Source organism: Bactrocera tryoni, chromosome 4 (genome assembly GCF_016617805.1).
Source record: "Bactrocera tryoni isolate S06 chromosome 4, CSIRO_BtryS06_freeze2, whole genome shotgun sequence".
NCBI lineage: Eukaryota > Metazoa > Arthropoda > Insecta > Diptera > Tephritidae > Bactrocera > Bactrocera tryoni.
Window position 1 is genome coordinate 32,065,251 of NC_052502.1, and position 13,588 is coordinate 32,078,838.

At 37.8% G+C, this 13,588-nt stretch overlaps 1 protein-coding gene across 1 annotated transcript; it reads right to left on the reverse strand.

Annotated features, from left to right (window-relative positions):
• Positions 1–383: 383 nt before the first annotated feature.
• Positions 384–10,192, reverse strand: LOC120776163 (protein yellow-like). Its single transcript, XM_040106769.1, has 2 exons — positions 9,810–10,192; positions 384–1,808 (listed from the first exon to the last, which is right to left on the reverse strand). Exons 1-2 carry the CDS (start codon positions 10,054–10,056, stop codon positions 574–576), a joined length of 1,482 nt encoding a protein of 493 aa, XP_039962703.1. The 5' UTR covers positions 10,057–10,192; the 3' UTR covers positions 384–573.
• Between the last annotated feature and the right edge of the window lie 3,396 nt (positions 10,193–13,588).

Sequence of the window (13,588 nt, forward strand, 5' to 3'; positions counted from 1 at the left end):
CAGAACCAATGATAACACCGGTTTCTCTTAGCCGTGCTTCCTCTAGGGACTTTCACAGCACCATGGAAGGTGGTTCCACCTCATTCGTGCGGCATATAGTCCGAGATCAATAAGAAACTTCCTTATTTGTCGACTACTTTGGTGGTGATGATGTCAAGGCAAAAGAAAAACTTTTAGCATGTTCCGTACTAGCAAGCAAGCTCTCATTCTAATTGAAGACGGTTTCGCCAATTGACAATACGCCTTCATCGCTGGTTAAATTGGATCGGACCGAGTGTACCTCCATGGACCCTAGGACTTCTTCGTTATTTTCCTCTATCGCACTAAGGCATTGAAATATTACTATCTTCATATGCTTGGAAATCATTTGCAAAACGATCATCTTAATAGCTAAAACATTGACTCTTTACCGTATATTTACTTGCATGAATGTGAAAATAATAAGAATGAGTATTTATTTACAAGATTATAACATAAATTGCACTAGATGAACTAATCTGTAAGAGAAGAAGGATCCGTGGTTGGAATTGGCAGATGAGAAGAGAAAACACAATGACTTGAAGCAACCACAGCTCAGTGACGCACCCACCAGTCAGAATTACGTGTGGTAACAGAATTCTTCAAACTCTCCGAATGTCGTGGGAATAGATGTGGACCACCACTACCGATCTCATAAGACATACCATTGTTGAATACATAAGCCTTGGCTGGATCGGTTCCACTATAACCGGTACCCACAACTGGTGTTAAATAATTGCGGCTTGACGGCGCAACATGTGGCACATCTGCTTGACGGAAGAGGGGCGGACTATAAGCATTGTTACGTATATCGCAGACTGTGTTCTCAATCAAAGTACTTAATGCTGCAGTATAGATACGGAAGTTCACATCATTGTAGTTCAGCTTGGAGAACAAAAAGATCGGCATGCGATCGGATAGTACCCAAACATCCCTATTCTCATCGATCTTCACATCGACGGGAAACACCAAACCAACATCATCACGATCCACAACACCATGAAATTGTGGCTGATACGGCATGGACGAGTGCCAACAGCCGACCGCATTCTGATCTATCAAATTGAACAGCTCAATGCCATCATCGCTCATAACGTGTGCTGTCGTATGCGAGTTGGGGCCACGTTCATCCAGCGCCACAAAATCGTGGAAGCTATTCTCAACGCGACTCTCATCACGCAGAATACGTGTCGACACCGCAAACTGGCGATGACTTGCCAGTGGACTGAAGAACATGGTACGATAACCATCCGAACGTATGGGTGAGAGTGACATACCAAAAACACCCTCATTACTCCATTGGTAGTTCACGCCGCCAATGTTGAAGTCACCACGCAGTGGATCGGGAAAGAAATATGAGTGTCCCGAAAAACGCCACGATTTATTTTGCTCCCACGAGTATACAATTAAACCATAGCCCAGTTCATCGGTAAAATAGGCGAATGCATCATCACATGATTTGCCAATATCAACGGCAATGTTGACAATAAACGTATTCGCATTAATGTCATCCGAACGCAGCTCATAACGGCGTATGCGCCTGTTCGTTTGCAAGTCAAAGACATTCACGGCATATGGGCATGGATAGGTGGTGGTGTTGAGGAGACCAAGAGTTCCGGCGTCAAGCACCCACAGGCGACCGCACTCATCCGCTTTGATGCGGTACGCCGTGGTGATGCTGTTCGCACAATCGCCAGCTGTGTTGCTGCGCCAGTTAGGGTATGGTATCAGCTCTGGAGAACCCGTCGGAGTATGATCCATATTGATATAAGTCAATGTAGCCGGTATACCTGAAAGGAGTTAAATAAATGAACTAATTAGTTGTTCTTATATTGGTTGTCAAATATCTTCCTTCCGCCTTTTGGCTTTTGAATTTCGCGGCTATGTATAAAGCGCTACAGAGCTCGAATCCGGCAATACTATACATCTTGACATAACCTACAAAACGACGCTATGTATGATTAGGCTGGATATTGCGTTCAACAGTTAAAGATGTGTAAACATGGAGTTCACTAACGCCGAAATTCGCGCTAATTTAAAGTTTTCCTTTGTTAAAGGCAAATCCGCTAGAGAAACGTTCCGTGAGATTAATGGTGTTTTGGGGGATGGTACTCTATCACTTTGAACTGCGGAGGAATGGTTTCGACGATTCAGAGCGGGTGAAAACGACACCATGGATAAGCCAGCCGGCGGAAGACCTGTGACGACGAATACCGATCAAAACAAGGAAAACATGAGTTAGACCGGCATGTGGCATCTTGTGACATCGCCCAGAAGATGGGAGTTAGTTTGAAACCATCTGCAGAAGGCTGGATACACAAAAAAGCTTGGTGTTTGGGTGCCGCATGATTTGACGCAAAGAAACGAACTCGACCCATTTTTGAAGCGTATGGTGACTGGCGACGAAAAATGGATCACATACGACAATATCAGGTGAAAACGGTCGTGCTAGAAGGCCGGTAAATCGTCCCAAACACTGGCCAAGCCGTTATTGACGGCTAGGAAGGTTTTGCTGTGTGTTTGGTGGGATTGGAAGGGAATCTTCCACTATGAGCTGCTCCCATATGGCCAGACTCTTAATTCTACCATCTACTGCGAACAACTGGATCGCTTAAAGCAGGCGATCGACCAGAAGCGTCCAGAATTAGCCAACAGGAAGGGTGTAGTGTTCCACCAGGGCAGCGCCAGACCACACACTTCGTTGATGACTCGTCAGAAGCTACGAGAGCTCGGATGGGAAGTTTTATCGTATCCACTATGTAGGCCGGGCATAACATTATCAACTGTTCCTGTACATGGCGAACGCCCTTATTAGTGTAAAGTTGAACTCAAAAGAGTCTTGTGAAAAGTGACTGTCCGAGTTCTTCGCAAATAAGGAGGGGGGCTTCTACGAAGGGGGGTATTATGAAGTTGCCGTCTGGATGGAAAGAGATTATCGAACGAAACGGCGCATATTTGAACTAAATCCGATCACTGTAACACTTTTTATAAAGCATTGAATAAAGAGCAAAAAAGCGGAAGGGAGATATTTGACAACCTTACTTTTGCCAATCCATGAAATATCTTACATATATCATGTTCTTACTATTAGTGCGACAAAACGACTGAATTTTGTCCCATATTTTCGTGGTCATACATTTGTTTAATGAAAGATCCCGCCCAAGTACAAAATCTTAAAGGGATCTCTGTAAATGATTCCTTTCAATCTTGTATTTTATCGAGAAATATTTATTCCATTCAGTTCATATCTTTTATGGTTGGTTCACATGACCCCTGGGTATGAAGAGGTCCTACATAGTTTAGTCCGCCTCAAAATCCTTATGCAGTTTACAAAATATTTTTAAGTATTATATGTCGGAAGTAGAATTGAAAATCCGACCTTGAGTGCTTGAAAAAACGTTATCTATCATTGTATGTTTTTATCGCGTTAGACATGGTTCGGAGTTAAATGGAACCAGTTTGCTTTGACAAGGCGCTAGCACCTTAAATTCTTCTACGAATTTCGTTCTTTTTTATTGAGTTGTTGGGAGACAGGACCACTTAGATTGGGATTAACTAAAGTATCCAAATTTTTGTAATTTTCAAAATCATTTCTTTTCTGAATTTAACGTTCTTATTAAAAAATTTTTGGTTTCCTTATAACTCATTAATATAAGAGATCTTTCAAAGTTAATTTCGTCTCCATTCTGTCATTCACTAACTCGAATATTTTTCTTAAATTCCTTAATTCACAGTTTCTGCGTTTAGCTATTGCTTGGAGCAGACTCTTTAAGGCTCCGACCGGGTACACTTAGCCATTTCATTAAATTTTTCTGTAATTCTCATCAAGTTTATAAAATATTTTGATGATCACTAAGTACTTAAAGCTTTAAAGTTTTATAATGAATGTAAGCTTACTAAACTGGGTATTAGATATAGTTTGGCCAGTGGAATTATTGGAATCGGCTTATAGCCAACACACCAATGTACAGTTAATGTCTCATACAAAAACACTACACCCGCTTACGCATTAAGCTTCTGATTTTCTTAAACACCGTATGTGAACCGGCTAAAATTCGTTTAAATTTTCAATTGAAATTGAGTTATGTAAAACGAGTAATTTGTCAAGATAACGTTTAATTTATGTAACAAACAAAAACTTGTCTTGCAGTAGCCACTAATTTTATCTAAATTATTTAAATACATAAGTCAACTGATTTTAATTTGAACAGGCGTTAATTGCTTCATTTGTCAACAGGCCTCGTGTACGTATGTTCATCACATATAGACACACCTCAATCTGAGCTTGACTATGCGGTTAAATATTTTTAATTCAATTCAATAATTTTAAGACTTCTTTTTTGCACAATTGATATTTTTCGCGAATATATTTGTTGACAAGTTGTCGAGTGTTAGTTTAACATATGTATTTGTTGCAACTACTGGTTTTTTTAAATTAAATAAATTATACAAACGCGTGCTCAAGCGCATTCAGCGTGTAGTCCCCTGACGCGGAGCCCCCTTGGCTTTGTGTGTTGATTTCCCATATAATATATGATAACTTAATAGCAAGCAATTTGCGGTATAATGGCTATTCATATGCTATATTTTAAATTTATTTGATGGCTTATACATATTAATATTATTTATTAAATAGAGTGTCAGTTAAATCAGGTTCGGGTTAAGTGTTGATGTAGGATATGTATTACTCTGCATAGCGATAAGAAATTTTAATTTATGCTTTATTTAATTGAATTTAATAAATTAAAAATAATAGCAGCCTTTAAAATAAAATATCATAAATTATTGAATTTACTGTTGTAGACTAGTTTTTGCAGATTTTTATGGTAGTAGCGCGCTTAGGGTTGATTCTAGCTTTGCTAGTTCAGATTATGTTTTATTTGTACTCTTCGTTAAATTTAAATAAATGTATACAGAAAATATAGTTCAACATTTTTCTATTTTACTCCTTTTGCATTTCGGACATTTTGTTAGACTTTGGTAATGAGACCGACTATCCACAAAGTGGATTTCCTGTGCTGTCTACGCAGAGTCAAATTATGGCAGAATAGTATGCTTAAAACCAATTTTTTTGTAGGTATAATTTGCTAAATTAACCAATTATATACTTTACTAGAGGACCCGTCCACGCTTCACTGTGGCTGACACATAAATAATACTATTAATACCATCTATATAATTTCTATTATTTAGATTATGACTATAAGTTATGGAGATATAGCGCTTATAGTGAACCAACTTGTGTTAGTTTACAAAAAAACATTTCGTATGTTAATAAAGCATTGTTTTTGGGGGAAAATACTGTTGAATTTGGGCTCAGGGAAATCCACCAATGAAAAGATATTTGCTAAGTTGGAAAGAGGCGAAATGAGCACCGAGGACAATGATGCTCTAAAGTGACGAAAGCTTTGTACAAAGTGGGTGCCTCGCCAGTTCATAATCCAACAAAAACAACGAATAACTGATTCTGAGAAGTGTCTGAGTGCTCTTTTATCGTTTTAAAACAGAATTTTTGCGTCGGTGTGTGACAATAGAAACATAGCTCCATCATTTTCCACTGGAGTCCAATCGACAGTCAATCAGTGGTCTGTATATGATGGACCGGTTCTCATGCCTGGAAAGACCAAAAAATTTGGTTGCAAAGGTTGTGACATCAGTCTTTTGGGATGCACGTCATATAATATATACTCAGCGATTGATTACTGAGCCAGTTATAATCTATATTATTTCACTGCGTATTCGGTTGCAGTTCTTTTCTACTATTCCAAATACTTAGCAATTGTATTATTTTTGAGAAGAACTCTGTTAAAAATTATACGCATATATTCAAATGATTCATACAAACATGAATTTTGAACAAATGCTTATGATTTGAAATATATTTTTTGTATAAATGAGTTGTATTAAATTTTGACATAAAGAGATAAATCTATATCTTTACCCTGGTTCTGAGCTACCTCCCCACCAATTTTCAGCAAAATCGGTTCAGCCGTTCTTGAGTTATAAATGGTGTAACTAGCACAGCATTCTTTTATATACATATATAGATTAGTATCTAACATATGATCCATGTTTTTTTGCGGAAATCCGTTATTACTCTCATCATACATAAAACACTGATTCACGTTGGTTAAGCGATGGCCATACGCTGTATAGCGTTAGAAAGACAAAATTTCGTACTAAATAAACTTCTCAAGCGGGTTTTTGATTGCTTGACTCAATCTTGTTTAAGCATGTATTAAAGGTAGACACCAACAGGGATAAAATACGCCAGAAATTTCAGGTTTTCTTCGCTAAAGGCGAAAAATTAAGGCAGAAAGCTGAAAATGAGAATGAAATAGTAATTATGAGCTTGATTCTGTAATAGACTAGAAATAGAAATTTTGGTTTCGTCTATTCAATTTCGAAAAGAGGGAAGGGAGATCGAGGACAAGTCCTCCAAAGTCCGCAGTTTTCAGAGGATTCCGGTGATATGCAAGAAAGTTTGGCCAATATTTTTCTCCAACAATCATCCGCGGGCCCCACCTTTCTCTAAACGGCACTGCGTTTCATTTTGACGTCAAAAATACATCACCCCTATCCAAGGCCAATTGTCGAAAGCTTTCATACAATAAGAGAAATCGTGGAGTTCGACCATCATGTAAGCACTATTTTGATTACATAAGAACTAAACACTGCACGAATATCTATTTGAAACCATATTAATAAAGAAGGATATTAAAGGAGGTTTGACATATACTATATATTTTCCATTAGAGGTAACGCAACAAAATCTCATGGACCGAATGTGCATCAGCGAATCGCTACAGATTCACAACAAAATTTATCCGTTTCTAACGCGGCTGGTTTCTCGTGGGAAAAATGTGCTTTTGTTACAACTTCAAGCGAAAATGGTCATAATCATATCGTGGTCAGCCCGCACAAGGATTGGCAGTGAGGAAGATTTTGCTATGAGTTTGGTGGTATTGGCAGGGAATTATCTGCTTTCAGTTACTCTCCAATGGCCAAGCTCTTTTCTTGTATATGGCAAATGAACATGCTAATGAAATATTCACCTCAAGAGAAGCTGCATTTGATCGATTTTTTTGACACTAAATTACTTTTGAATAGGAAATAATTATTGGTATTGATATGAACTTCATTTCGTCTCGTTAAATTTCTTCTCAAAACTGTCGGACAGATTTTTTTTGATACTGTCCACTCAAAGAAGTTAACTGAGATTCCTTAATTTAAACCGTATAGATTAGATAGCTAATCAAAGATCGCACGTAGACTGCTATATTTAGTCTTTGTGAAGTCATAGAAAAGAAGAACTCCTGTGTTTGAAATTATAAATTAGCAAAACGCTTAGGAGTCAAAACAAATTTGCAAAGGCGTTTAATCTCCATTCCCGCCAGTTCGGTGGGATGTCTGAAGGTATGCGGGGTTGAGTCTTGACCTCCAAACCCGAGACAGTCAAGAAGGAAGTATTCCATACCGCTTCTGCAGATGGCAAAGATATCACTAGATCTCATGTGATCGTTTTTGGGCCAAAAGGCTTTTGCGACAGCGCATGTACTGATTGTGTGCCAACGCTGACCAAGCTTACGTGAAGTCCAGCTATTTAGTATTTACGTAATAAACTTTATTTTGTTCTTGTTTTTCTTTTTCGTAACTTCAAATTTGTCGAAAAGAATTTTTTGATCCTGCTCCTCAGAAAAGTTTATTGAGGTTCGTTAATCCAAAGTTCTCACCAGATTTAAAAAACCACAAGAAGACATCATGACTAAAGTACAGTCCATCTAATTTTCAAGAAAAAAAATCTAAAAGCCTTTTTGTGTACCTTCCTGTCGCATTTCCAACCGCTTCCGATCCTTTATAGATTTAATGAAAAAATTGTAAAGTCACATTTTTTAATGGAAAAATTTGCAATGCAATGTTACGCTTTATCTAAATTGTCACCCATTTAAATACAGTCAGGTACTCAAAGTGCTCGGCTACGTCGGTGGCAACTCTTTAGTTTAAACTTCGAATTGCTTAGCGCTTGCTGAGCAAAAAGACATTAACCATTTACGTCAAAATTAATTTGTCGCATGTTTTCAATTCCTGTCAAACATAAACTACATAATTGCTGCGTGATTAGTAAGCTAGTGACTAGTCGCTACTACTCTCGTAATTCGTTCAACACATTCAAACTCAGTTGTTCGCTTGACAGCAACTTGTCGAGCTTTTCCTGTGTGTGGTTGGCAAATCGCCTGGGGATAATCCGTGTATCGCATGACAGCTTAACTCATGTTGATTTAAAAGCATTTAAGGCAACTAAACTCAGATTTATTTAATATGACAATTAACACATACAAAGATTGTATGATAAAAATGTCAAGCGTAAAGGAATTGAACCATATTGTGTGCGTGGAGCATAGGTCAGAGTATATTTTCTGGCCCTTGTAGCATTCTTTTCGTATCGAAAGCATTGCGTTCGCCTGGAAGATGTTCTATGGTTTCTTTTCATTCTACCACTTGACGACTTATAGTATAGTTGTAATTATATTGTGTTATATGTTACATATTAGTCTGCTGGCAGGAATGCTAATTAATCAGTGACCTTTTAGCAATCCGACTAGAGTTCTTTGATGCCATGCAGGCAATTGTTGAGCAAGTAAGGAATTGACTTTTCCGAGATCCAGCTATATTTCCAACATGTGTGTCGTTTAAATATCTGCAAATAGCCAGAGGCATATGAATTATTTTTTTTTTTTATGGCGTTATGGCGTCTAATTTTCGTGGGGTGCCTATTGTTAGTTCATTGGCTTCACAGTTAACAGTGACATCACCACATATGTTCTGAAAAAAATTGCAGGTTTATCGTAAAATAGAAAGTTAGATGGATGCACGGACTATTTTCCCAAAACAACTTTGTACAAATATTAATTTGGAGGTATGTCACTTTATGACTAAAGATTGCCCAAATCAAACTATAAGTCTTCAAGCCCACAGATACCGGAAATGTGGATCCCACAGCTTAAAGTTGGCTTTTTACTGAAAATATCCGTCAATGTGTGATATACATATATTATAGGAATTCGGTAAGAATCATTTCATGATAATTGGTACTCGGAATGCCCAAAGTGGGTTAAATTGGGTCAATACTTCACTCATATAGCTCATATAAAGATTTTCGAACTCTGGCATGACTTTATACATCATCGGCCAATATGTGATTTATCTCACTGAAAACGAGGGAGCGTGTTTTGCTCATAACTGTGTATCTTTGCGCCTAAAATGGATAAAATCGGGTGAAAACTTGACCTAACCCCTGTATAACTTACATATATCAAGATTTTCGAACAACTGACTGACTTTATTCGATATGATTGGTGTTGGTATGTTAGCTATTTTAATGAAACCCAAGGAGCATTTATTAGTATGTAATCCAACTCCCATATTTTAAGAACTTAATTTTAATTGCTCAGTTTGTATGGCAACTATATGCTATAGTGGTTCAATATCGAAAATTCCCCCGAATGAGCACCTTCTTGAGGAGAAAAGTACTTTATAAGGTCTCCGATATGTTCTTTTGTGTAGTAAAGATATCGTGGCAAGGTTACTCATCTCATTCTCAAGTCAACCTTTACAGCATTGAAATGTACAGGGATCAGACTTATAACTGCAGAATATTTATTCCGTTGTTAATAACAGAAAATTGTCAGCTTTTCTTTTTCTAAATCACAGTATATGCCTTCATAGTAAAAAATTACAGCACACTTAACAAATTGTCCTTTCACGTCCTTGCATTTGACGCTTGCACCTACCATCACGCCAACGTGGCACGGTCACAAACAACCGATTGCCCCAGTGTTCCATGCCGACAGGCAATGCATTCTGTGGTATATAATCACCGCTGGCGAGCGCCTGTTGCTTTAAACCAGGACTAGGAAATGCAAAATCCAATTCGGTCCAACTATAACGCTCCTGCAGTTTGTATGTGGCCTGCGCAAGCGCAACAAGGCACAGCAAAGCAGCCAAATTACAAAGTGTTGAATGTAAATTCGCCAGCATTTTGTTACAATTTTGTTTATTTTCTCTTTGGCTTTGAAAAAGGATATGCGTATCCTTATTTTTTGTTGTTGAGTATTTGAAATAAAACGTTCGTACAACGGCACAATGACACGCGCACGCTCGCACACCAAAACGCGCTACTCGGTAATAATAACTGTATGCACCAACGTTGGCGGCGCTAAGACACGACTATTGTCCAATTGGCAAAATGTTGCGACTTTTATAAACTTCCACAAAACGACAACGCAGCGCCGACAAGCTTCTTTGCACCTGTCACAGCAGTACGTGTAAGAATTTAAAAAACGACGCCTAAAAGCATGCCATACTTTCCTTAGTATTTATATTCCAATATATTTAAAAGACAAATTTTGTAAATTTACCGCATATAGTATAGCAGAGAATATCTCAGTTATCATTATATATTTAAAAAAAGTGTGTTTTTCTTATAATAATGTACCTTTATGCTGAAAACTGTCCTAGCCCCCATATACATAAGTAATACCAAAATTTGCAAACGTCCGGCTGACTTTACTCCATATGATTAGTGATGGTATGTGAGGTGTTTTAATGAATCTCAGCGAATATTTTATTAGTATGTGGATATATACAAGGTCCGTCGCAAAAGAAACAGGACTGTTAAAAAAAACAACAAAAAATTAATATTTTACAAAAGTTATATTTTTTATTCAAAGTAGTTTCCTTGTGCCTCGATACAGCGTTTAGCCTGGTCAATTAGCATTTCAAATGAGTGTTTAAGGTCAGTTTTCGGAAAGCTCTTGAGAATATCGGTAGTGGCCTTTTGGATAGCTGAACTGTCCTGAAACCTGTGTCCTTTCATGGGCAAATGAAGTTTTCCAAATAGGTAAAAATCACAGGGTGCCAGATCAGGTGAGTAGGGTGAGTGATTAATGGTTAATATGGAGTTTTTCGTCAAAAAGTCAGTGACAAGCGTCGACCGATAACACGGCGCATTATCGTGCAACAGGCGCCAGGACCCTGCCTCACGGTATTGTGGTCGAGCACGACGAATGCGTGACAAAAGACGCTTCATAACACCAAGGTAAAACATAGCATTAATCGTTTGGCGAGGTGGGACGAACTCTCGGTGTACAATACCCTCGGAATCGTAAAAACAAATCAGCATTGTCTTTATTTTTGACTTCTGAAGACGACCAACTTCTGATCGTCACAGAGGTCTTCACGACCTTCTTGGAATCGCTTAAACCACTCATGCACATTACTACGGGATAGGCACTGATCACCATAAACTTTTTTCATCATTTGAAATGTTTCAGTAAACGTTTTCCCACGTTTAAAACAAAATTTAATATTTGCTCTTTGCATTTTGCGACCGATGACCAAAAGCTGCTATCACTTTTTGATCGATAACATCGATTGTAGTTATCCAATTGTCTTAAAATTTTTACGAAATGTCAACAAGAGATCAAACTTTTTATTTCATATACCCATATATATCCTCTGGTTGCCGTTTTGCACCTTAAAATAATACCCTGGCTTTGATTCTTGCAAGTTGCAAGAGTATAAAATGCTCGGTTGCACCCGAACTTATCCTTTTTTACTTGTTTATTTTCATCACAGTAAAAGAAGAGAAAAAAAAAATTGGCCTTTTATTTTATTTTAATTTATACAAAAAATTTAAAACAAAATGTCTTGGGGTAGCCGCAACTTTTATCTAAATTGTTTAAATTCATGAGTCAGTCAACTGATTTTAATTTGATCGGGCGTTAATTGCTGCATTAGTCAACCGACGTCTTGTATATGCATGTTCATCATATATAGACACGCCTCAATCTGAGCTTGACTATGCGGTAAATGCCGTTGTGTTTAAATATTTTAAATTCATTTCAATAATTTAAAGATATGTTTTTCGAACAAAAAATATCTTTCGCGAACATATTTGTTGACAAGTTGTCGAGTGTTGGTTTAACGTTTTTGTTGCAACTACTGGTTTCTTTAAATTAAATAAATTACACAAACGCGTGCTCAAGCGCACACACTGTGTAAAACCCTGACGTGGCGCCGCCTTGGCTTCATGTATTGATATGCAATATAATATATGGTAACTTAATAGCAGCAATTTACGGTCTAACGGCAATTCATATGCTATATGTTTAATTTATTTGACAGATTGTGCATATTAATATTATTAATAAAGAGTGTCAGTTAAATCATGTTCGGGTTAGGTGTTGATGTAAGACATTACTCTGCATATTGATTAGAAATTTTAATTTATGCTTTATTTAATTGAACTTAATCAATTAAAAATAATAATCTTAATATTGGGTCTTTCACTGAGTAATTTCGTTTTTTAGTGCAACTTTAAGATGATTTTTTGTTGTGTAAAACATTTTATGAAGTTATATGTATATTCTCCATTTGATCCACCTTTTGCCATCTTTCGGGCAATGACAGGTAATAATCCGAATTTGCCAAGTATGGGAAATATGGTAGGTGTGGTAGCACATACCTTTCAAGCTGCAAAATCTCTTGGCGAGTCATCAAACTTGTATGAGGTCTCGCATTGTCCTGGTTTAACACTAGACCTTTTTCTATTAATCACTCTCACCTCTTCTGTTTGAGGTTATTGGCTTTCACTTTCTTTCTTTAAAAACTTGAGGAACCCATACATACTATAATTTTTGCTTCATCTACTTGTGAGCGGTCACGTTGGCAAACTTTCATAACCTTTGGAGTTGTTATTCGGCAGTTTGTATCTACAAACGACTTTATTTTCTTCATATCGGCTACAAGATGTCTTCCAAGTCGTGGTGCAGCCATAAGATCGAAATTGCGGGAACGAAATTTTGAAAACCAATTTTGACATTGGCGTTCGCTCAATACATTTTCTCCGTACACATCATATGATTTTTTATCAAGGAATCGTCTGATCATTCATAACAGCCTTCGACCTTTCCGCCTTCTTGGCCTTTTTTATTTCGGACTTATAGATTGTGAGCCCGGCTTTGCACAGCGCGCAGTCGTTAGTTACCCCAATTTTGAGGGTCTTTTTAAAGAGTTTTCTACACGGAGCTTAGATTTCCGAGAGTTCCAGTGTCCACAAGAGGGTTTTCCCTCTACCGCTTGGTGAAGCAATTTTGTATTCCGAGTGTATGGATCAGAATCAATCATAATACCGGTCCCTCTATGGGAACTACTATGAGAGGTGATTCCACCTCATCCTCATGCGGCATTTAGGCCGAGATCAGCCAGGAACCCACTTCTTTACCGTCTACTTTCGCGGTGACGACGTCCCCTTCACTGAAATTAGGCAAGAGAAAAACTTGCGGCCTGCATCGCTGTCCGCTAACAGATAACAGCTTTTCGACTTCAATCTAGAAATTCCTTAACTGCTCAGCCACGGTTTCTAGATCAAGACGACTTCGACTCCGTCTCTTACCCGACGGATCTTCATTCCATCCTTCCTCCATCGCACCAGGGGTTGAAATACTACTATTTCCCAATTGAAAACCCCTTTGTTTTGCTACATTCTTTCAATTAAAACCAGATTCCT